General features: G+C 42.7%; 1 protein-coding gene and 1 pseudogene across 1 annotated transcript; one reads left to right on the top strand and one right to left on the bottom strand.

Moving 5' to 3' along the window:
• Positions 1 to 3,728: 3,728 nt before the first annotated feature.
• Positions 3,729 to 11,447, bottom strand: LOC115402707 (immunoglobulin superfamily member 3-like; annotated as a pseudogene).
• A 5,346-nt stretch (positions 11,448 to 16,793) lies between these two features.
• Positions 16,794 to 25,640, top strand: LOC115403734 (kelch-like protein 6). Its single transcript, XM_030112724.1, has 7 exons — positions 16,794 to 17,274; positions 17,356 to 17,521; positions 19,620 to 20,069; positions 20,220 to 20,457; positions 20,797 to 20,999; positions 21,157 to 21,370; positions 21,606 to 25,640. The coding sequence occupies exons 1-7, from the start codon at positions 17,015 to 17,017 to the stop codon at positions 21,893 to 21,895; spliced, it is 1,821 nt and encodes a 606-aa protein (XP_029968584.1). The 5' UTR covers positions 16,794 to 17,014; the 3' UTR covers positions 21,896 to 25,640.
• Positions 25,641 to 26,027: the final 387 nt, after the last annotated feature.

Below are 26,027 nucleotides of genomic sequence, written 5' to 3'. Positions count from 1 at the left end.
GATGTTTTTCTCCATCTTGTTTCACAAAATGCACATTTTGATGCGAGTAGCTCTGGCAGGAAGTTAGAAATTTTATGTCATTCTGTAATTGTTATAATCATACAGTTTCCACATGTGAGAGGGGAACCATTTATTACTTTGCATATTAGTTACCAGTTCCCCAAATGTGTGTGTGACAGGACTAGTTTATTGGTATTATCTAGACATCATATACCGAATAAACCTCTTAGGACTATCTTTATTGAGGTGTATTTCGTGGTTCTAGTTTTGTTTGGTAGGTATTTTGCTGTATATCTACAGAATTATTCAGATAAGTTTGTCAGATAGAGAGTGTATTCATGTTTTACCATCAAAGACATACTAATCTGAGAAATTCTGCACGCTATAGACAACTGAGATGAACTGATCTTACCTGAAATGACAGTTTTGCCCTTCTGTAGAATCTATTTCAAATAAAATTTTGTAAGAAAAACAAAAAAGTGCCTCAAATGTGAACATTTTCAAGATATTTTTCCTACTGAGAGAAAATTTAACTTGTGATTACTTGTAAGTTTTTTGCGTTATCATTTCACGAGTTCAAGCCGACGGAGATCAAACTGGTTTCTAACTGGTTGCAGCTCAGATGAGTTTAGCACCAGTGCTCCGGGGATTATAAAAACCGATAACCAATACAAATGGTTTACATACATTTACTTCAGTTGGCTGCAAAACTTTTACCCAACTACTTCATCTGAGCAGTAATCCCAGACTTTCCTGTCAAAAACGCAACTCTCTGCAGCTCTTCTGGGGGGACAGGAAGCAGCTTCCTGAGCAGCAAGAGAAATATCTGCAGCGGTCCTCGGCTGACCTCTGGCCTCCTCTCAGCTGAAGTCTGAGTCAGACTCCTGAACCACCTCAACTGGCTGCTCTCTTCGACTGACTAACGCTGACTGAGACCCTCCTCCCTGCTGGGAAACGTCATTTCAGCCGCTTTTTGGATCAAATTATGGTTCCCGTTATGACTCAAAGGTCACGGTCGCAGGACTCATCGCGTCTGAACATATTTAATTTGACGTGCAGTTTTCTGTCTTGTTTAAGGTAAGTTAAGTGCCTCGGACATATTGTCTGTCCTCTTCCTGCCATTCTAATGGTTTGTAGTCAATTTTATCTGAACGCAGCCATAAATTGCAGTAATATTTTCCCATAAATCAAAAGCTCCCTCATGAGGGCGCTCCTGGAGAAGTAAGGATTATTTCAAAGAGCTGAAAAGAAGAGAAAAAGCACCTTGCTGGCAGTGGCATTTAGAAGCGCTCGTAAACCAGAGAGACATCCAGAACCTCTGTAAATAAAACTAACCTATTATCACTTCCTGCAGGTGCGCCCAGTAAAACTGCCTCCAGATTAACAATCTGCTTTCAGTTTCATTGCCTATAAAGAGGTTGCTTTAATCCCAGGTGTGTGTACCGCTGACACGCGGATGCTTTACAATTGGGTGGGATACATAACCATTCACGGCACAGCATTTCCATTCATATTGATGCTCCTGTTTAATTCAAACCTTGGGAGAGAAGACTATAATTTTACATGAAATTGTCACTGTTTTCATAAATTTGCTCCATAATTGCCAGATTAGATCTGTAATGAAATAAAAACAAAATAGATGGCGAGTGTAAAAGTGTCCATTTACGTGCAGGCAAATGCTTATGAGGTTTTGGAAAAAAGGCAATAAGATTTGCGAGCCCCGTTTTTCACCAGGCACTGCATGCAACCAGACTAATCATGAAGCCTCCAATATGTCACGGTTAGAAACTTTACGGGGGCAAAGAGCATGGCGAGGGAGCTCTGCGGCTGTGGGTTTGCCCCCCCTTTACATTTATTCTCTGCTGCACAGACATAGGCATTGATTTGCCTCCAAAATTCTGTGTTTCTTTGTTTGCACTGACAGGCATTTCCATGGAAACACAGGGGAGTAGAATTACAGTAAAGTTTAGCGGGAGAGCCGGTCCACCCGAGTGTGAAACGCTGCTGTAATTCAAGACCAAAGGCAACGGCATATCATCTCTCTGGGGGTGAGAGGGCTGCAGCTCGCCTTAAAGTTTCCCTGTTTGCTTTTAACGTCCCGCATCCTTCTGAGAAACACAGCCGGTTTTACCTTAAGTTGTGCATAACTGGAATACAGTCATCAGATAAGAGGCTTGTTCTGGATGGGAGTAATCTGCTGTCTGCCTGGGCCTGTTTGCTCAACAGTGGAAGCAAAAAACTGGATTCTATTCCAGGCTTCTTCACAGATGGGGTGTTAAACATGATAGGCTAGGCCTGATGCAAGGAGAAACGGAGAGAGGGAGAGAGAGAGAGAGAGAGGGAGAGAGAGCTCTTCTTTTGATGAGTTTACTGTGGAGCAATATTGTTCAAATGCAGCAACTCGTTGGCAACTTAAGGCAGAGAGGCAAAGTCTCACTTGCATTCATGTGCAAGCTTGTAGGAGCAGTCAGTGAGCAGATGGATGGCAGCGAGTTTCATTTCTGCCCATTGGACAATCAATATCTAATTAAAGTTCTGGTTTTGATGTCGAACTTGAATACATTCATGCTAAAATTGATAAGTCAGGTTGAAACCGCAGTCATGCATTATGCTACACATTTAGGAAGTGAGACCGTATTCCAAGATGACATGGAAATAGATGATAGTGGTGGCTGAAATTATTCAGATTGGTTGTAGAGCATCAGCAAGAAAGCGACTGAAGTTAAGAAATGACGGAAGACATCAGCAGATGTTTATCTTGTGAGGTTCAGACACACCTGACTGCTTATTCCCTGCCTTCAGTCTGTGATGTTACAAACTCTTTTATTGAAGTAATTTCAGATGTGAACACATATGAAAATATGGCATCAACTAACAAGTAATGTTTTATCAAAATAAAAAAAAGTCATGCTGCAGTCACGTAATGGCAAAGGGGGAAAAAAATGAGTTTTTGTATGTACACAAATAAACACATTGTGAGACTGATGACGCACACAAACTCACAACTTCTGTTTCTCATCCAGAAGTGAAACTATATGTTGGGAAGAGCAGAGCATACGCACATGCTGACAGTACAAATATTTATATATTTGTGGTGTTCAACCGGCGCACTGGGATCCTTTCAAAAGCTCGTCTGTACAAATGTCTGTCACAAGCGCAACTTCTGACAATTTGCCACCACTCAGTCATGTTCTGCTCAACCGCAGAGCACTTCCTGTTTGATTCGCTGCAGTGCGAGTTAAAGTGAAATGTTTGAAACCTTACCACATCTCATGCTCAGCCGCTCTTCGAGACACGCGACGCTTTAACTTCTTTCAAAGACACAGCGCCGAGCGCCCCGGCATGTTTTGCTACATGAAAAGGATTCTGTCGTTGCGGGAATGCTTCTTTGTAGGTGCAAAGCCACAGAGTTGATCTGCTGCCTAACCCAACCGTCCATTGCAAGCTGGTGATTATGCAAAGGAGTTTTAGCAGCGAAACGTAAGATAAGCTGTGGTAAATTTCAGGAGCTCACGCTGCACAAACGGCAAAATATTTCACCAGTCTTGCCAGAACATCATACTGTAGATTGAACGATTCAAGAAAATGAGATTTGACTCAAGCATGCGGCTTGTTCAGTGCAACTTTTTGAAAACAAACATCATCAATGCATCATCATTGTGCGTAATATGGAAACAAAAGGCAGATATCACATTCAGTCCCCTCCGCTGGGTTTCAGAGCGTGCTGCTCAGCCATAAAGACTGGCCAGCCTTTTTTTCCTCCCGACATCTTGCCCCTGCATATCTTCACCATCAGCAGCACGACCACCAGCTATCAACAGTATGAGGATAATGACAACGACGGCAATCCAAGACGGCAGAGTTGCATCCTGAGACGGCTTCGGCATGGCCTGCAAAAGAAATGAAAACGTTCTTTCACATTCATTCTTTTGAGTTTGTAATTTTTGTTTAAAAAATAACTATTCTCATTAATATGCGCTCACCTTTTTCACTGACCCTGACGATCAATTCTCCCGATCTGTCCACGGCAGCCCTTCTCCAGCAACTAGGAGACGGCAGCCACTCTTCTACTTCACAGAAATATGTACCGCTCTTTTCAGGATTGGGTTTTAAGACTGTAACGCTGAACTGGTTTGGTCAGAGGGTGGTCAATCTAAGATCAAATCTCAGACTCTGCTGAAAAGTTGAATTTCGGTGAACTGTGAAAATGGGACGTTCGGATTCGGCCTGTTTCTGCCAGAACCACGTGACCTGGAACCTGGATTCATTGCTGGACTGACGGGCAATGTGACACGGGATCATGAAATTCTGAGACAGGCTTACATTCAGCTCCCCTTCCTGCTTTACAAGGAGGAGATTTGGTTCTGTGGAGAGAAAAAAAAAAGGCACGCCGTTAAAGAGAAACATCTTATTAAACTTCAGTGTGACAAGCCAAACCAATCAATGAGACTTTAATTAAATTCCTAGGTACAGAAACAGACAAGGGAGAAATCAGGAAACGAGACAAAGGAAGATTAGGAGGCTTGCATAGAGAGAAAGCATAAAAAGACCCACCATAAATACATCTGCAAAACCGAAACGGCAGGAAAGAAGAACAGATGTACAGTACGCCACACAGCAGAACAAGCATCAGGCATTAAGGGAAAGCAAGGAGAGAGGAGGGATAGGCAGAGCTGGTCATTCTGCTGTCGAAAAAAAAAAAAAGATAACACCTGTTTGGCTGTCCAACGCAAGTCAGCAAAATCCATCCAGACATGCAGAAAAGCCCACTGTAACATTATACTGTCAGTGTACTGACTACTGCTATATTATTTTGGGAACTATACCCGCGTGTTTTGTTCAGACAGTTAAATGAGATGTCTGACACCACTATCACAGCCAGCGAGTTAAAACAAAGCTGCAGGAGCAAGACAATTAGCTTAACTGAGTGACGACCAAAACATGTGGAAAAGGCGAGCCTGGCCCGTCACAGAAATACTCCCGTACTACAACTTCAAATGCAATAAACGACTCAAATGTACGTATGCATCACTGATTGAGGAGATCAAGCCTTCAACATTTACTGTTAGACCGATCAGGCTTAGGTGATACTGTTCCACATTGCATCAATTATTATCTGATTTGAACTGAATTCAGCTAAAAAGAAGGGATTTTATTCAAGAAATTTAAAAAATGATTCATTTACCAGGCTCAATGACAGTGAGCTTCGAGGCTCGGGACACAGTTGTGAGCAGATACCAGTCGCCACGAGGATCCTGCAGCCATTCCTCCACTTTGCATACGTAGGTCCCCCCGTCCGCGGACGTCACTTGGCGAACAGTCAACTCAAACCCACGTCCTTTAGTGCGGATCATACTGATCCGCTGTCGCTGGTTTTCCTCAAACTGGGGCCCAAACGTTACCGCGGCGTGCCGATCCGAGCGCGCGATGGTCTTATTGGTTCCGTCTTGCTGGAGCTCCCAGGTGACGGCGTAGAGGGAAGACGCAGAGACTTTGGAGATGATGGAGCAGGCTATGCTTATGTCCATGTTGACGTTTGTTTTTAAGACCGGAGGGGATGACAGGGCAAGGTCACTCTCTAAAAAAGAGAAAGAAAGTTGTTATAACAGGACGAGAGAGAAGAGAGAGGATTCCAAACACACATTAGTGTAGTATCAGAAACCTCGGCAGTTCAAATGTACGTATGCATCACTGATTGAGGAGATCAAGCCTTCAACATTTACTGTTAGACCGATCAGGCTTAGGTGATACTGTTCCACATTGCATCAATTATCTGATTTGAACTGAATTCAGCTAAAAAGAAGGGATTTTATTCAAGAAATTTAAAAATGATTCATTTACCAGGCTCAATGACAGTGAGCTTCGAGGCTCGGGACACAGTTGTGAGCAGATACCAGTCGCCACGAGGATCCTGCAGCCATTCCTCCACTTTGCATACGTAGGTCCCCCCGTCCGCGGACGTCACTTGGCGAACAGTCAACTCAAACCCACGTCCTTTAGTGCGGATCATACTGATCCGCTGGTCGCTGGTTTTCCTCAAACTGGGGACCAAACGTTACCCGCGGCATGCCGATCCGAGCGCAGCGATGGTCTTATTGTTCCGTCTTGCTGGAGCTCCCAGGTGACGGCGTAGAGGGAAGACGCAGAGACTTTGGAGATGATGAGCAGGCTATGCTTATGTCCATGTTGACGTTTGTTTTTAAGGACCGGAGGGGATGACAGGGCAAGCTCACTCTCTAAAAAGAGAAAGAAAGTTGCTATAAAGGGAACGAGAGAGAAGAGAGAGGATTCCAAACACACATTAGTGTAGTATCAGAAACCTCGGCAGTACCTGGGTTCTCCACCACCACTGCACCTGATTGGGACTGAGACAGCTTCTTGTGCACATTATGCAGGAAGACGGACACGCTGCACTGGTATTTGCCGGCCTCTCTCTGGCTGGCGCCGACGATTTGCAGATAGTGGATGACTTGCTGATTTTGCTTTTCCACCTTCAGCTGGTAGTGGTGCTGGGAGAAGGACCAGCTGACGGCCCCGTTGGCGTACACCGTCAGGATATTGTCCAGAGTGGCGGCGTCGCGCTGCAGCTCCAGGTCACCGTCCATGGTATGTGAGGCCCTCGGATTCGGCACATCATGTCCACGTCGTCCCCGACACTTGCTTTGTTGTTGCGGCTATCAGAACCACTTTTGTTTCTTCCGTCCAGAACGGTTGTCAACAGCAGGCAAGAAAGAAAAGCTCGGTGAAAGAGTGTTGAAGGTGTAGCAGAATGTGAAACATTGCACTTCCTATTGTTTTTCATCTTTGTTTTCACAATAATGAAAAGTCCCCATTCTTCAGTGTAATCAGTATTATCAGTATAATTTCTTTACTTCAGACAAAGTTAAACATATTTTTAATAATGAGGTCGTAATTAAAAATGCTCTGTCACATTCAACATAAGTACCTCTGAATTAACACCTTTGTCTTCACTTAAAAGTGAAAACTATTGAACGATCTTTTAAAAAAAACAGGATAATTTTCTTAATTATGCAGAATTATGCCAAATGCCTTTAAAAATCCAACAAACTGATGTTACCAAGACTTCAAGCCTTGGAAGAGAGCCCAGCGCTATACTTTACTCCATTAGACAACTTCTTTAATTCTTACAGCTTTTTCCCTTGACTGAGTTCAAAATGCATGTTAATTAAAATGAATAATCTTCCCCGGAAACAAGACTTTCCTGTCTCGTGTGCACTCTTGATATTTTCTTGTTAATGGACAATAAGGGTGGCTCGTGCGATGCTCAAAATGAGGAGGGTACGTTCTCTTCAGAGGATGAGTGTGTTCAGTAAACTTCCTCTCATTTTGGTTCTTGCATAGTTTGACCAGCTGTCTAAGCTACAATAATCATCACCATGAGTATCTATCTCAATTTATATCAGCGGTGCATGTATAGTTTTCATCATTTTCATGAATAATTCAGGAACACATCTTACCTAAGGCGTGACTGTAACAGCGGCAGCTTGTGACTGGCTGTGGACCTTACTGTTGGTGTTCCATTCGGACACAGCACACTGGTAGACGCCCGAATCGGAGAGCTTGACCTCATCGAGCTCGAAGACGAAGACGTTGGCTGCTGGGCGCGTTGCTCTTACGCCGCGGCTCCTGAACTCCTCCGTTTCCTCGATGACGCCCTCCTGACTCAGACCGATGACGTTGGTGAACAGGGCTGCCGGCGTGGAGCTGGATTTGTACTGCCAGGCGACAGTGAGGCGACCTTTGACTCCTTCCACTTCACAGGCAAGCCTCAGCCTGTCTCCTTCGGCAACACTGGCAGCGTCCTGCATTTTAACTGACAGCCCACTGTCTGTGATGGGAAGAGGCGAGAGGTGGATTCAAATAAATCCGTTAACTTTTGTTAATACAGAAAAGACTTTAATTGTAATGAATCAGTGCCTGAATAACTGCATTTGATCAGAGTGTCTGATCCAGTATTTGCTGAGTGTGACGGACCTGTGGCTGAGATGCTGACCAGCTGGGAGCTGGAGTCCTGGGATGCTCCTTGTGTAAAAACACCATCAAGGCCTCTTTCCTCGGGCCATACTCTACATTTATACTCTCCCTGGTCCTCGGTTCTGACAGGCCGTAAAATGAGACGATAATCTCTGCTCCCGGTCCGGGCGGCTCGGAGCTCCCCTTGGTTCTCGCGGCCGCTGTACTCCGGCCCCACGGACAGGACGCCGGTGGGGCCGATGCGGGCCAGCTCCACGCCTTCCCGGAGGAACGCCACGGAGAAAAAGCTTCCCTCCAGGTTCGAGGTGTCTACGCTGCAAGACAGCAGGAGTTCCTGCCCCTCCTGCAGAGCTGTGTGCTGTGCCAGGATCCTCACCGCCAAAGACAAAGCGTCTGGCTTCACCTCTGCTCAAGGTGAAAGATTAAAAAAAAAAAGAGAGAGAGAGAGAGGGAAAAGCATTGAGATTTAAAAAAAAAACAGACATTCTGTCAAGAAGTCACAGAGTGTGCTGAAGGAAAAAAAACATAAATGTGCTGACTCATATCAGAATGTGGCTTTATTTAAATATAGAAAAGGCTGTACGAAGTCAATCTCACCTCTCGCTTTGACTTCCAGGGTAATTTTCTCGGCATCCTTCGTTGCTATGGGGTACCAAGAGCGATCGGGATCCTGGATCCACTCCTGCGCCTGGCAGTGGATCTTACCTTGATCCGACAGCTCCAGCTGAGACACCTTCAGCCTGTATGTGGCCTCTCCCAGTTTATCTAAGCGTACGAGCCCTGCTTGGTACCGCGCCTCAAACCCGCGGCCCGGTCTCAGCGTGAAATCTCTGTCCAGAGAAATGATGGGCCGGGCGTCGTCCTCCCCGTCTCTCTGAAGGTACCAGGCGAACGACAGATGGGTGTGCTGGATGGTGTTGCTGGAAGCCTGGCATGTTAAGGTGAGAGCTTCGCCCTCGTTGAAGCTCAGCGAGGTGGAGGCAGGCGACGAGACGCTCAGGGAGTCGTCAATCACTATATCGCACAGGAGAATCAGACACGGAAAGTCATGCTGGCGTCTTTCTGCACGAATACAATACAACATGCAGATACTCAAAAGTAGATTTTCAAACTGAAACGTGGGATGGTGGTTGATTACCTTTCACGGCCGTCTTAACACTGTAACTCCCATCATAAGTATATTCTGAGTTCTCCACAGAGCAGTCGTAGTCACCCTCATCCCCTCTCTGGAGGCTTTGGATCTCAAAGATGACGGAGTTCGGAGATACGCGTGTGATGAAGATCTCACCGCTCCTCACACGTTGTTGATAAATGGCAAAGCCGAATCCTCGGTCGTTAGTACTGATGATGTTGATGTCAAGACCTGGATTAGCAGGTTTATTGATGTAGAAGGAGAAGTGTTTCACTGAGGCTTCATCCCTGAAACCGCTGACATTACAGGAGATGGCGAGAGGCGCGCCCAGCACGCGGTACAGAGGCCCGGCCTGGGCCTCGGTCTGCACCCGGGCTTCGCCTGGAAACATAGAAAAACAAGAAAAACACAGACCTTAGCAGCGACTGCGCGCTTCAAGTTAAAATGTCAGTCAAGTTAAATGACGGCTGCTTTTTCACTGATTCACAATGATCCAACAAACAAAACTGCGCTTTGCAAGAAGCTTAAATCCTATTAGCGGTGTGAAACAAGTCTTCATTGTAACTATCCGAATACGAAGGGTCTGTTGGGTAAATTGGTTTTCATCCCTAACAAAGAAAGCAATTATAGCAGCTTTTTACCAAAAGTGGCTGATATATAATTATTTGTCTGCCTAAATCAATTACGTTTTATTTTTTAAAAAAAGGAGAATGTCATTTATTGTTTATTTTAATCACGAGGTCTTTGTTAAATGCAAACACACTCTTTTTTTGAGGTATGTTCCAAAAACAGTCATTATTTAAAGTGCATCAATACTTTTAACTTGATAAAATTTATTCTTTGTGTTTCTTCATGGATTTGTGGCATCCCCTTTGTAATAGTGTAAATTATTCAAAATCCATGTGAAAAGTAAGCCAAAGCCATGTCTTTGTTAACGCACTGCTTGTTGTAAATCAATATATTAAAGTCTGATTTTTTTGTTGATAGAACTGAAACACTCAGCTTTGTTCACAGTGTAAGAATTAAATTAACAGGTTAAATAGATTCTATTTCAAAGCATCGAAACACAAATGCCCTTATCTATGCAGTTAGAAGTATTTGGTGTCGAGAAGAATCCGTTCGCCGGTCTTACTTCACATTCTAAGTACCCTCGATTTGTCTTGATCTTCCCTGACATGCTTTGGATTGAACAGTAGACATTTTTCACTTAGCCTTTGAACCCTTACATTCACATTTCTCTTCTGGAGAGGCACGAGTTGATCTTTAAAATACACAGAGGATTTTCTTTTAACTGAAGCTGTCAGAAAAAAAGAAGAAGAGAGAGCCTCCAAAGAGGGTCTCTTCAATCACAACACAAACAGTATAAAAGAACAGTGGTTACATTCACACAGTAAAATAGTAAAAACAGTATTGAGGTTACAAAGCTCTATTCTGGCTTTTAGGTCCTCAGCGTTTAAATTACTCTTCTTTTTTACCAGATGTGCGCTTACCAGCCACTTAATTTAGTACACTTTCAAAGTCTAATGCGATCCAATACAACACCTCTGCTGCAAGTGCTGCCTTTATAAAGACGACACCGCTCAGAAAGCTTTCTATTTGACTTTATTTTAATTTTGAGGCTGCAGTGTGCAGCTGTTATGCTGGATTGCATTATTTTGAGAAGTGTAAAAAAATTGTGGTCAGACTTGCAAGACACATGAGAACAGCTGAATATCTGGAACAGCTGAAACCTACTGCAAACCTGTTAAAACAGGCCAAAGCGAACACTGATAAATTGATACATACAGAATTTAAAGCTTTTCCAAAGTAATGCAGCCACAGAAAATCCATGGTACAACTCACCACATTGCAGAAGCAGATTTAGGCACAGGAGCACTTTGGCCCTCCACACGGAGGGCAGCGAAAGCCTCATCATGAACCTCTCTCAGCAGGAAACGCGGCGTCTTCTGCACAGCATCTGAGACAAACCCCTCAGTTAATCTCTGTGAGCAAGAGAGGAAAAAAACTGCCTACCTTTTACCATTTATGCAACTGTCTCAGGCTGCGGCTTCTGTAGACCAAGAGGAAGTCTGAAATATTTCCTCTACAGTACTTTGCACAGACAATTGCACGGGTATCATGTTTCTCAAAAATCTATTCACGCAGGTGGTTTGTGGTGTGGTTTGTTCAATAAACAAATGATGGATCCACAAATAGGTCATTTATCAGTGTGATTTAGGTTTGAAGCACGTTTGGAAAAGTGTGATTCTCATATTGCCTTCATCACATGGTCTGACCACAGGTGACGAGTGGGGAAGTAAAAACACTGCACATTGTTACTGGACTTCAGCCCATTTTCCAGGTATCTGCACTTGAGCGTCTTACTCCCTAAAACTGAGCACAGATAACTATACTTTAAACCCCAGCATCTCAAATCATCTCATCATGTGGGCTGGACAAGGATGTAACAAAAAAAAAAAATTGATGCAAAATGAGTTCAACAGCAAGGAGCTCATTTTCACCTCAGCTCCCCCTGAATCATCATAATGTGATGCTACTGTTCAGGTGTCCCTGAATCCATGCACATCTCCATCCATCCATCCATCCATTACTTAAGTCTGTCTACCATACAGAATGATTTCCTGTTGTTTTCCTGATCGCTGTGCTTCATTCATAACCAGACCACTCTCTGTTAATTGCAGATGGCCTCAGATTGTGTCGCTTGGAAACAGCTTTTTGCCAACCTTGACCTTTTTTTTTTTTTTTTTTTTTAAAGCTGACGTTCCTGCTGTGGATTGTTGAAGCAACAGCGCCCCTCTGTGGAAATATAGGAAATGTGCAGTCCTGCTGCAGGTGTAATATTTTATTGTGTCATAATGATTTGAGTTTTACCCACCTAAGCAATCCTATTTATATAAATCAGTGTTGGACATGAATTTACATACTGAAACTATGGAGGCAATCGAAAATGACAAGTTTAGAAAATGCATGAAAAACTTGATGACTGTCAGGATTACTTGAAGACTCCAGAAACCGGCTTCCTACTGTTACTGATGAAATGAAACTATAGTTCGATGCAGAAATGAAGAAATAAACAGGGTGACTGATGGAATGAAATCAGGTAAAAAGATGAACCTGATAGATTCCCAATTGATGTTTACTAAAGAAAAAATTCAAGGAAAATGACTAAAACCACTACTAGAATTGTACCAGGAAACATTTAATAATGGTAAAACAGTAAAACCAGATTATATGAGAGAATGTGAGACTGAAAGGCTTGTTTGATTCTGATGTCAAGTTCATTCATTCATTCATTTTCCAAACCACTTTGTCCTTTTCCGGCTGATGTCAAGTTGCTCGGTAAAATATTAGCATGACACTAACACACGCTAGCAGAACACTCTGCCCCTCGGTGGTCCACAGGGATCAGAGTGGTTTAGTATTACGATGTCAAGGTCCACACACCGTGAGGATGGTTCTGAACATCTCTCCCTGGACGCTGAAAAGTCATTTGACAGGGTTGAGTAGCCCTACCTTTTTGACGTCTTGTTCCGATCTGGCGTTCTGGATATGAATACAATTACTACACTTGAACCCAGCAGCTGAAGTTTTGACAAACAAATCTGCCTCTAAACCAATAACAGTGAAACCGGGATGTTCACAGTGTTCACCAATAAGTCCAGTGATATTCACGCTGGCTGTACAAATCTAGGCTAAAGCTTTACGCTCAAACTTGGCTATTACGGGAATAGTGGTAGAACAAGTTGAGCAAAAGATCTCTTTATATGCAGATGACGTTGTATTACCCAACAACCACTGGAAAACATCCAACAACAACTGGAAACAAGAACTTCACGCTGATCCAGTCACGACATACCAAGTACAGCGGCTGCACCGATGGACACTAAAGATATGGACATGTTTCAGAGAATCGTCCACCATCAGCAATTCCAACTTGACACTTGAGCACAAAACAACAGATCTTAACACAGACATTGATAATGACAAGAACTTTCTATAATCCACCTTTAAAAACTGGAAATATTTCACATTTGATCAGAATAAAAATAACATCCACTCAGTGGGAAAATTGTCTATAATACTCTTTGATAGTCTATGACAGAAACTTCAGCTCTATGTGGCAATTTTTTTTGCAGGTAAAAAAACCGCAAACTTTTACAGCACAATGTTTCTGCCAGCATATATTGTGCTTTTATTGTGGATTTCATTAAGAATATGTGAATGAATTAGCCTCGCAACGCCAAACCAGCATCAGATCAGAATGGGGAAGTTATACCAATCAGTGCAATTTTATCCATATTATTCAGTAGAGCTGTAACAGAACATTTACCGGCTGGAACATTAGTGCAGGGATGGTTGAATTGAATTTGTTTTTATCCTTTGTTCTCCATTTTGTTGTTTACCCTCCCTTTTATTTATTTATTTATTATAATTTGTTTTTTGTTAAATCTGCAGAAAGATGTGCAGTTTTCTTTAGAACAGCATTTCTCATTAGGTTAATATTGGTAAAAGTTAAAAGTCAGTCACATCCTCAAATTCTGCAGGATTGGGGATGAACAATATGTTGTGATGAAAAATTCACTCTTGCAGTGTACCAAAGAGGTTTTTTTTCTCCCATTTTTTCCTTTAACTGACTTTTACAGCCAAGAGAGGCAAAAAAAAAAAAAAAAGCAAAAAAAATACCTGTTTACAATGACAAATTTTCTTTTTTAATTTAGCCAGTTTTGGCCTGCAGGACAAATGTTTAATACAACTGATTACATTTGTTAAAAATAAAATTCAATTAAGAAATCTACATAAATTGTGTGACAGCCCTTGGCGTCAATAACAACAGAGCCCTCTACAATCATCTTTTATTGGACATCCGTCAAGCATGTGAAACGAAAAGTGAAACAAAACCAAGGTGAGACAAGCAAAACTACAAACAACAGTTTTTTTTTTAAATTCATAGAACAGGTGTAAATAAATCCTTCGGGGTTTTAAAGTGTAAATTTGCCACTTGCTGTGCATATCGAGTGTATTAATTAGAACAAATCTGTGCACAGCTTGCAAATGTACAACTGGTTCTTCGAGAGTATGATTACAACCATGCTGATTTGTATTGGCAAAACGCGCAGCGCGATTGACTGATCTTTGCAGAAATAATGTGCAACAATTCGCCCGTCGATTCCAGAGCGATCTTGCCACACGCATAAAGAGGTCACGGGCGGGACACATCAATCAGCAGGGGTGATTAACTGGGAGATGCCAAACTTAAGATTGGAAACAGAAATCCACATTTATTCTGGAAAAAACCCCTCCCAACAGAACACAAGCCACCCGACGCTCGGGCGCTCCTCCTTATAAACTAAACAGAAAACGCCGCACAACGCGGGAAGTCCGAATATAAACAGAAAGGGCCCAAGAAAGTCCTGTCTTCTCCCTTCCCAATGTTCCCCAAAGTTTGAGGCGCACGTCCCTGCACGGGGACCGACTGAGAGGCCGGCGGCCGATAATTACTCACGCCCGGCCAAATCCAGAGTCCTCTCGTCCCTGCTGCTCCTCCTCTCCAGCCCGGCGGCTCCGTGGCAAGCAATTATAAATCCCAAGAGCACAAGATTATAATCCTTTTGTGGCAGTTCCTCCGGGTAAACGCTCCACGGCCTCGCTCCTCCGGCAGGTGAGTTTCCCTCCAGGACGGCGTGTGACGTCACTCTCCTCCTGCAGCAGGTGCGCTGCCTTCCTTAAATAAACCAAGCCCCGCCCCCGGTATCAATGTCCTGATAATGGGCTATATGCACAGCTCCATTACTTCCTCAACTTCAGACAGCACCTTTATTTCCTGTCTTTCACGATAGGATGAACTGATTAATCCAGGTGTGTCTGGCCATTTACTGAGGTCAGACACACCTGGATTAATCAGCTCATCCTATCATGAAAGACAGGAAATAAAGGTGCTGTCTGAACTTCAGGAAGTATAGGAGCTGTGCATATAGCCCATTAGGATGGACACGGTTTCCAAAACACAAAACCGTGCCCCAGATTAAATACCGTATTGGCCCGAATATAAAACGACTCCGATTATAACACGACTCCGATTATAACACGACCCCTATTTTCACTCATAAAACAACTTTTTATTATAAAATTATTATAAACTCAAAAACTCACAACTGAGATAACATTTCACATGATATAAAATGAAAAAATATTACTACAGTAAGAAACAATAAGCAACAAATGAGAAGCCTCGAGGGGTTCAAACTGCATAAATGATGTAAATAACTTTCCAGTGCCTTTAGCTGAATCAGGCTCTGGTGGTGGACATTCCGTCTTTCCGTTTTTCAGAGACGTATTCACTCACCCTTCTATCAGTCTCTCTGAAGCGTCGCTCCTGGGACCACGGAAAGTTTTTCTCATGGTGTTAGCATTCTGTAGGCGTTTTTTCTGTGCTCTCCAACATCGAACAAGGCGCTCTGCTACACCATGTGTCCTGGCGGCTTGGCAGTTGTTTGATGACTCTGCTGCGTTGATCACCATCAGTTTAAAGTTGGTATCATAACTTGGCCTCTGTTGTTTGCTCAGTTGTCCAGCGTTCGAGCCCCTTTGTTCCAGATGATCCGCCATTTTTCATCAGATCATTTGATCTCATTTCATCGCTCCACTCGCTCTCTGCTCAGTGATACTTTGGCTCCATCTGGCGGCGTGAATGGGTATTGACCATCTACCGTAAGTAACACGACCCCACTTTTGAGGATGCAATTTCTGGAAAAAAACATCGTCTTATATTCGGGCCAGTACGGTAGCCCACAGTGACCCAAGTTTAGCATATGAAGATGTCGGCACAGGAACATATATTATCACCCCTGCTGGGTGAAACATGTAGGGACCTCCGTGGTCGTTACAAATGGATCCATTATTTGTGGCGCAAATCCCATAAATTGCCAAATAAAAAACTTTGCAGAGCTCGACAAAAAAACTTCTTCTGATGCACTGAACAAAGTAAAGAAAACATTTATGTACAGCGAGTAATAGTAGTTTTATCTAATCACTGCAGTTACAATGTTGACGGAAACAGTAATAAACCATTCTGACAGTGAGGCTTTCTGTTTCTCTGTATTTTTTCATGCAGATTCCGGGGCGGGCAGATTTAACCCTTAAATGGCTGACTGTAAACGAACCACAGTTCGGCTGTTGCTCTCAAAATGTTTATTTGCTCTTCATGTTAGCCAAGCAGCTGGATATATTTTTAAGTCCCAGGGTTCTGAACCTGTCAAAATTTAACTATGAAGAAAGTTTCACTGTTTCACTGAAGTTTTGGAAAAGTTTCACTGAAGTTTTGGAAAAGGTTGGGAATGGCCACATTACACTGATGGCCTCAGAAAATGATTTCAGATCCCCTTCGAGATCTGTAAGAGGAATCAGGCTTCCCTCTTCTGCTCTCAGGTCTAATTTCTATTCCGCTCCTGATGGAGTGATGAATGACAGTTAAGCAGGAAAACACCGCACTAGAATATGCAAAGAGGAGCCTCTAACCTGGCAGTTTAAGCTTCAGGCTAAGAGGGTTGATTAGTCCTATCTCTGTCTGGTGGATGTGTTTGGAGGTGGTCTGCTGTGTCTGAGATTAAAGAGGAAAACCGGGTTACAGGGGAAATGTTCTCAGCATAACAAGAGGAAGTGTTTCGTAATGAGCGTTGCTACATGTTCATGTTTCTCGCTGAACAGAAATAGGAAGTATGCAGAGGAGCAAACAAAAAAAAACACAAATCCACAACTCTGGGCAACAGAGCTTTTCTCTGTGTAAGCCACCAGGGTCCATTTTTTGAATTTTTCTCCAGGCGGAGGTGATTTTCGGGTAGCCTCATGCCGTTCCCCAGCAGGAAGGGGCTTTCTGAAGAAGTGTGAAAGATGAGTGACTCTCTGGAGCGGACCACAGACTGTCCTCCCTTGCCACCTCCTGGAGATGAATGCAGCCTGGATGAGAGCGGAGGGAACGCAGCGGGTAGAAGCGAGCTACACTGGGAGGATGGAGGTCTCCCGCTGGAGCTGCAGAGGGGGATGGAGACCCTGCGAGTCAACAGAGAGCTGACCGATGTCGTTCTGTGTGTTCAGGACCATGACTTCCCATGCCACAGAGCCACTCTCGCCGCTGCCAGTCAATATTTCAGGTAAAAGTGGTTCAATAGTGTACAGCATTGTGAAGGAGCTTTTAAGAAAAAGAAATAAACTAATGCCTTCTTTCTCTGTAGAGCAATGTTTCTCAGTGGCCTGAAGGAGAGTCGTGAGGAGCGTGTGGAAATCAAAGAGATGGACAGCAGCACAATGCGCTCTCTTCTGGAGTATACTTACACCAGCCGAGCCCTGCTCACACACTCCAATGTCCAGAAAATACTGGAGGCCGCCAGTCAGTTTCAGGTAAAGAAGTGTTATCAAAATATACCCGATTAGCTGATCGTGTGCAGTCATCCCTAACTTTTGGGACCAAGGCAAAAGCTTTAACATGTGCTTTAAGTTTTAATTCCATTAAAAATACAAGTCATTTTCATGGTGACGTGTTTTATTTTGGTCGCGTTTGAGCAGCAGCAACACTTAAAGAAAGTACCGAAAAGTCTCACTTCTCACCATCTGGAGTCAGAGAGTTTACCTCAGTTTAGAGGAATCAACAGCTTACTGGGGAAACGTAAAGAGCCCCTGTCAGAGGGAAGTGAAAGTTGACCAGTTGTTTACACTTTGGATCAGTTTTCCATACATGCTTAAATTAACCACACAGCTGTGCTACACAGCAGAGCGGCCAGGTGTTTGGGTTCCAGTGTTTCTGTTTTTGCCAAAAGCAACCCGAGTGTTAAAATTTGAAGATGAGTGGTTTAAATGTGCTTCATGTGGTTATTATGTAGCAGCGAGGGACTTTTAGTTTACAGGCTTGCTTTTACTGAGAACGAAGTGATGATTAGATTAATATTCTTGGTTGTGATGTGAGATCATGGTGACAGCGGCCGTGGAGACGTGGTTACTCCTGTTAAGGCTACATCCAAGCAACACTCAGCGAGCACGCTGAAGACGGTCCGCTCTCGCTGTAATCAATCTTTCAGTTCAAACTGCCAAACATCCAGACTCTCTGCGGGTAAAAAAGCTATCCAAACGTTTATGTGAAGTGCAGCTTCATCAGTCTCCGTTAGACAAGTCAAGTGTGCATTTACCAAAGCTGCAGACTTCATTTAGCAGGAAGGCCATTACTTCTCTCTGTAGATACTGCTTTCTTTTGAGGAAGTGAAGAGAAATGAGTTACTTTGATTAAAATAGATGAAGGACTACTTGAATCCTATTTCAGAAAAATGATTTATGTACAGAAAGATAAGTGGACTGTGCTCACTTTCACCTTTATGGAACAGACTGACATGGGGAGGAAATATAATCAGAAAATGATTACGGCAAGAAAACACTGTTTAATTGGTAATTTATTCCACAGCTAATGTTGCAAGACAGACTCTAAAAACAGTGAACTTGTGAAGACAGGAAATCTTGTTGTATAACTTCTTTTGTGGTTCCATATCTTTACAAATCTGCTGAAGCTTCTGTTTGGGTTTCTGAAGCTCTGCTGGTCGAGAAGGTCATCTGTAGTGTTAGATCCTCATCTCACCCGGTCTGCAGGACCACGTGTTGAGACACAGAGAGTGTGACTGAACGTGGGAAGCGAGAGACAGCTAACCTAGTTTTCCAAAACTCAAAGACATGGCCGCTGCTTTTAGAAGAAATTTCCACTGTGATTGAAGACGGAAGCACTGAAGGGTAGATACCTCGGGACTATTTATGAAATCCACTTGAAAACTACAAAGCAGTTTGCAAAACGGGACACCAGAGGCTTTTTTTGTTTTTGTGGAAATTGTTGTGTTTCCACATTGATAAGACTCAAATGACATTTTTTGTTGTGCTTATATGGATTCAATTCTTGCATTTCAGTGTTTCATGTTTGGAAACCTCTCTCTTGATCATTATTAAATGGTCTCGTCACCGAGGGGTGGAGTCCCTCTCCAGACAGTTGAGTTTCACCGGTTAGTCAGTCACGTCCTCAATGTCGACTCGGGCCAGTGAGATCCAGGATTCTCCATTTCAGTGTTGAACAAAGACCACTGGACAGAAACTGACTTGTTCCTGCTGCCATTTGTCTTTTAAACAAGTCAGAGTGCAGTTCTTACTTTTGTTGAATTTTTAAATCTACCCAGCTTTTGTTTATTTATTGTGACCTTGGCTTGTATGTATTCGTCTTGTGTGTATGAATGCCCTTTTTTAATCAGCCTTCAAATCTTAACCATGCTGTATCAGCAGCTGTCCATGGCTTTAATGCAGACATGCTTTCCTGCAAACAACAACAACAAATCTACCCAGGGGTATAAATGAAGTCACCTTGACCATAACTGACTGCAGAAGCAGTAAAATTCATGATATTAGTAAAAGTCCATTTCTAATCAGGTGTTAGAAGAGCTCCTGACAGATGCTCTTATTTGTCTCTCTTCAGTTTATGCGTGTGGTGGATGCGTGCGCCGAATTCCTCAGTAAGTCCATGAATCTGGAGAACTGCATCGGGATCCTCAACCTGGCCGACGCCCACGCCCTGCCGGGCCTGCGGGCCAGAGTCCAGGACTTCATCGCCACTCAGTTCTCCCAGGTGGTTGGGCAGCAGGACTTCCTGGAGCTGTCGGCGGCGTCCCTGGAGAGCGTCCTGCAGAGGGACGACCTGGACGTGAAGCGTGAGGAGAGCGTTTTCGAAGCGCTGATGTGCTGGGTGAGGGCCCGGCGGGACGAGCGCCGCACGGCGCTGGCCAGGCTGCTCTCTCACGTGCGGCTGCCGCTGCTGGAGCCGGCGTACTTTGTGGAAAAGGTGGAGTCGGACGAGCTGATCCGCCACTGCAGCGACGTGTTTCCTCTGCTGCAAGAGGCCCGCGTCTATCACCTGTCTGGCAGGGAGGTCAGTACAGAGTTCAAGACAGTTCATGTTTTATATCAATCATGCAATAAAAGCACAACCCTGTTTTTTTTTTTTTTTACAAGAAAATCCAGCTCTGTTGCCTTAAAATAAAAGTTGATTTAGCGTCTTCTGTTGGTGTTCTTCGTGTAGGTGGTGTCGGAACGAACCAAGCCGCGCATGCAGCACTTTTTGTCAGAGGTGTTTCTGATCATCGGAGGCTGCACTAAAGACGAGCGCTTCATTTCCACCGTGACCTGTTTGGACCCTCTCCGACGCAGCAGGCTGGAGGTCGCCAAGCTCCCGATGACGGAGGCGGAGGACGAGACTCAGAACAAGAAATGGGTGGAGTTTGCCTGCATCACCTTTCATAATGAAGTATACATATCTGGTGAGAGAAGTTTGCTATTTTGATACAAAGGAAAAGTTTGCCCCTTTCGTGACAGTTGTTTTTGGAAACTGTATTTCCTGTGCTATCTGATGTTTGCCTTGGTTATCGCATTTAAAGCACATTTGGCGAATATAACAGGAAGTCTGTGGTTTTAGAAATTTTCCAATCCAGGAAATGACAGCTCATCTGTTAAACGCTTTGAAACATGCATACTGTAAAAACCATACTCAGTCATGGGATTTTACTTCTTAAAGACAGAATGTTTGTCGTCCATCAGCACCACTTTCACTAAACCTTCAGAGAGAAAACTGATCTGACAGCTTTCCCGTGTTTCTATAGGAGGTAAAGAGACCCAGCATGATGTGTGGAAATACAACAGCGCCCTGGACAAGTGGATCCAAATCGACCTTCTCTCCACGGGGCGCTGGAGACACAAGATGGCAGTGCATGGCGGGAAGGTGTACGTGCTGGGGGGCTTCGATGGAGTGCAGAGACTAGCCAGTGTGGAGGCCTACGATCCGTTTCACAACCGCTGGACGCAAGTAAATAACATTTATTCATGTTTTACTATTTTGCATTTTAATGATCTATAACTGTGAGCATGTTGAAGGTGTTTCTGTGGTGTTTTATGGACGATCATTTCGCTGTTGTGTCTCAGATGCCACCAGTCACAGTTTTTTCTGTTTCCCTGAACTGCAGGTGACCCCTCTCGCGGACGGCGTGAGCTCCTTTGCTGCTGCAAGCTTCGACAGATGGATCTATGTGATTGGTGGTGGGCCCGATGGAAAACTGGCCACCGATAAGGTCCAACGCTGGGAACCAGGAACAGACTGCTGGGAGCTGCGGGCGCCCATCCCCACCGAGACCAAATGCACGAACGCTGTTACATTCAAAGACTGCATCTATGTAGTCGGTGCGTTATCAGTGGCTGAATGTGATTGAATGTATTCACTCAGATGTTTTAAATCTACATTTGTAGTATTTATATTAAAATTGCATCAATATGTTTCCCATTTTATAAAAAGTACAGTAATATAAACTGAATTTGTCTCATCTGTTTTCATTATAAATACTTCATAATTCACTTAAATGCTGATAAATAACATGCATTACATTAAAAGTTAAAATATTTTCCCCGTTGATTCCAGGTGGAGCCATGCACGCCATGTACTGCTACTCCCCGCTGTCTGACTCCTGGTGTCTGGTGACCCGCCTGGGGGAGAGGGCGAGCTGCGCCATCGCTGCCTGCAACAACAAACTTTTCATCACCGGAGGAAGGGACAACAAGAACCAGGTCATCTCCACGGTGATGTGCTGGGACGTCGCCCGGCAGGTGCTGACGGAGGAGTGTGTTTTACCAATGGGAGTGTCGCACCACGGCAGCGTCACGCTCATGAAGTCCTACACACACATACACAGAGTGACGCCTGCGCCGTGACAGTGACAATGTGACACACGGGAGAAAACCAAAAGACTGCACTGTTGCTGAGGATGGAAGTGAAGAACTGCGTAAGAGACGTTTGGAAAAAATAAATATAATTTGCTGTCATGTTTTTTTTTTCCTTTTTGAGGTGTATCATAAAAATGAGGATCCATTTTTGTCCATTTTATCTTGAAGATATCTGGAATACAACTACTTACATGGAAGCAGGATTGTCAGACTCAATCACTGCAATCACCAGAAGGCCCGACGCATCAGAGATGTTTTTTCCTCTGACTAACCACTGAAGCTGTTTTTATGCAAAACAGTATCAACTGCTTACTCACCATTCAGTGTGAGAACACAGGGAAGTTATAACAGCAATACCGGGGTGTGTCGGTGATATTAATATGATAAGACTACACACAGTGTAGATGGAAACCTTTCAGAGCATTGTTCATCTTCTCCATCCCAGTAGCTGCTTTTAAGGTGTTGGAGCAGATCCCAGTGTACGGTGGGGGACAAGACAAACTGGATATGTCACTGGTCTGTCACACACACACAAAACACACTCAGTTCATCCTGCTGATAATTTAGACCAATTTTTTTGTATCTGTATGAGAAAGTCACATTACCCTAAGGAAGAATATGCAAACCACAAACAGAAATACTCTAACATCCTGGAATTAAATCATTGATTTTCTCACAGAGATCTGAAAGCAGTGAGTCCATATTGACAGTTGAGTACCTTTGTAAACACTGCCATCAAGTGGCAAAACTCAGAGCACTGTTTTTATTTGAACAAATTGTCTTACATATCTGAAGCAAACAAATACTACAGTTTAAAGTTTGTGTTTTATCGTCAGGATAACCTGGACATGTCACCAGTCCTAAGATTCACTTCAAAATAAAAAGTTGGTACAAGAATAAACAAAAAGAAGAGTACTGCAAATATAAAAAACTTTTGTAAAAGATAAATACAAATTCCACATGGGTATTTGGAAGTCGTGATCTTCTAACTTTGAAGGCGACAGCAGAAACCACTACTAAACTGAAATGATGCAAAAAGCAGCCAGGTTAACAGGTTTGGGATAAAATCACTTCTGACTCATAACAGCTCTCAGACTGAATGAGTGTCTGTCTGCCTCCCAGCAGCAGCAGGGGGAGGGACGAAACACACAGAGCAGAAGAGGAACATGTGGAGGCGACCTGCTGGACAGAGTTTGGAGTTTGTTCCACAAGTGAGCAAATATTTTGTTAAAAAAGAGCACAAAATTACCGTGAATCGACTATTTGAGGCGGACTGGTCTGTAGAAGCCCATAACGTAATAATGACCACGATCCATAACGTAATAAATTTGTTCTTTTTAAAATGTAATAGGCCCGTAACGTAATAACTGACCAATAACATAATAAAAGTCCTGAACCTATAATGTAATAACTTTTGACCTATAATGCAATAACTTATTACGTTATTGGCTTATTATTACATTATGGGCCTGATGCAAAAAAAAAAAAAAACAAAAACCCTTTGAAAATGTAATAACTGAGCCGATAATGTAATAACCAGCCAAGAGTGTAATATATTTGCCCTTTTCGACAAAATCAAGGACATCTTTTGGAAGAAGTAAGGACCACTATTAGTTGGTGTGTGTTTCTGTCATTCAAGTTTTTATTAACGTTTTCAATTTTTCAATAAACAAACCCAAGAAAAAAAATTAAAAGAAAAGAAAAAAAAAAGAAAAAAATATTAAATGTCACAGTCAAGACAATTTAATTACAGCAGAGTCTTGTTTTATAAGGAAATTACATGAAAGAAGTCCATATTTTGTTGGCTTTGTCCTGGATGTTACGCACTGTAGAAATGAATGTCTCATCGGAAGCAGTCTCAGTCATCAGTTTTATCCAGTCCTCAGTTTTTGGTCTATGAGGGCTCTTCCACAGCCGAAGAATTAATCTGAGTACCACTACAAATGAAGCCACCACAAAACCAAACATTTCCTTCATAAATGCAGGTGGCATGATAGTCGTATCTCCCAGCAAGCTGCTGGGATTGGTAAGCCAGTCCATTTTTCCAAGTTTTTGATAACCTCTAACCAAAATGGAAAAACCATAGGACATTCCCAAAAAGAGTGAAGTTATGTTCCAGAATCTGTTCCACATTTCCAACATGTATCGCTCTGGACCAGTCCCATTTTAAATAGCTTTGACGGTGTAAAATAATAGTGATGAATAGTTTTATAATGAATAGATTTGCTAACATCTCTAGTTGCCCAGCCAAAATTTGAAATTATGTTGCTCCACACCTCTTCAGAAATTTCAATATGGAAATCTTTTTACCAAGTAATTCTTAGATCATCACATATTGTGCCTTTATTACTCAACACATTTTTATAAAACATTGATGCCCACTGCAAATTACCTGGCTTATTCAACCACTACTGCAATATATTGTCTGTCTGTAACCGATTTAAACTAAAAGCCGAGCCCACACTACTTCTCACCTGCAAGTACTTCCAAAAGTCTCCCTTGTCAGCTAAATTAAATGTTTCTTTTAACAGACTAAATGACTTAAAGTTATTATCTCTATACAGATGACCGATTTTATGCACCTCTGGTTCAAGCCATTTACGCCACAAAAAAGGAGACAATGCGCACTAAAGCATTATTCCAGACAGAAGAGTAAATTTGTTTACATGGAGAGATTTCTAACATTTTATGGGCTTTTGTCCAACCCCATTGCACTCTAAACTCTAACAAGTTGGCATTACTTAAAAAAATTGTGGAAACCGATTGCCTCAAAAAAATTAAGTAAATATAACTAATAGTCTTAGATTACATTTACTTTATATTCACTTGTTCTGTGTACTCAGAACCTTGTTGTATGTACTTAATTCTATTAAATTATTGTAACTTGAATTAAGAAAGTTATCTTAACTTATAAATATCAAGTAAAATCAACTCAGCTACACCAAGTTATTCTGACTTACATGAACAGTACTATTTACTTAGTAGAATCTAGGAAACCGATTGCCTTAAATAAATCAAGTAAGCCCAACAAAGGATAGTTAGTACACAAGGAACGATACTTTATTTTTTTTACCAAAGCAAATAAAAGCCATTGTATATTATGGTAAAAACACTGTTTTACAGGATTCAACAATTACAGCATGTCAAAACAAATACCCAGGAACCTGAGTGAAGTCTTCCATGGCATCACAGTCCTGTGGCCAATCAGAAAAGTAAGAACAAATTTACACAGAAATCCTGGCTTCCAATTGCACATATAGTATAAGCATAAACTTTTACAATACTTACGAAACAGACAGCGTAGAAGTCACTTCCATCATCCTTGAGGAAAATTGGGAGGCATCGGAACACGGCTGTCCTCATGGCAATGGCATCAGTGATCTGCCAATAGGTAACAAAGTTTTAAAAAAGCAGAATGTTTCTTTGACTGTGCGTGAGTGTCTCTGTAGATTAATGGGTTACGAAATTAAAAAGAGGGCCTACATTAGTGTGTGTGTATAACAGAAAATAAAATCAAAATAGCAATAAATAATATACACAGAGCAGCAAAAAATACAAGGGGCATAGGAATACAAAAAGTACAAATGTACAGATGTACAGTAGAGAGCCCAGTGTGAGTGAGACAGTCAGCAAGTGAGTGAGTGACTGAATGAGTGAGTGAGTTAAAATGAGGGCCTATGGTGGTGTGTGTGAGCATGTGTTCAACTAATCAAAAAAAAAAAAAAAAAAAAAAGATATTGCAAAATACTCACCCTCTGCTCAACCTGGGCAAGAATCTCTGAGAGTTGCTTGCCAACAAGCCCCTTTTTGGACCTGAAGATTTCAAGGGAGCGGGGTGTGCGACGATCCAAAGATTCACAGAAATCTTTCTACTCTGGTGAACTCAGCAAAAATCTTTGAGGATGAAACAGAACACAAACATTTTAAAGACAAGTGCAAAGAGAACTCCAACATTAAAAAACCTACATGGGGCAGGCATATTTGTATTTTTCTGAGTCACTTAAATATTTACCTGTTGTTTGTAAAGAAGATGTTGGAACGCTGGCCAGCTCTTTTCTACAGATGGCTGCTCTTCCATGATTTCTTTACATCGCAATGAGAAGGTGCAATTCATCAGGCG

Source organism: Salarias fasciatus, chromosome 16, assembly GCF_902148845.1.
Source record: "Salarias fasciatus chromosome 16, fSalaFa1.1, whole genome shotgun sequence".
Taxonomy (NCBI): Eukaryota; Metazoa; Chordata; class Actinopteri; order Blenniiformes; family Blenniidae; genus Salarias; species Salarias fasciatus.
The sequence above is the reverse complement of the archived record's forward strand: the minus strand, read 5'-3'. Positions and strand labels throughout refer to the sequence as shown.

What these genes read in the sequence shown, in the direction of transcription:
- LOC115403734 (XM_030112724.1), top strand. Translation starts at nt 17,015, where the DNA reads ATGAGTGACTCTCTGGAGCGGACCACAGACTGTCCTCCCTTGCCACCT. An exon ending in GCTGCCAGTCAATATTTCAG is followed by an intron (nt 17,275 to 17,355) that starts GTAAAAGTGGTT and finishes CTTTCTCTGTAG; the next exon opens with AGCAATGTTTCTCAGTGGCC. An exon ending in TAATGAAGTATACATATCTG is followed by an intron (nt 20,458 to 20,796) that starts GTGAGAGAAGTT and finishes GTGTTTCTATAG; the next exon opens with GAGGTAAAGAGACCCAGCAT.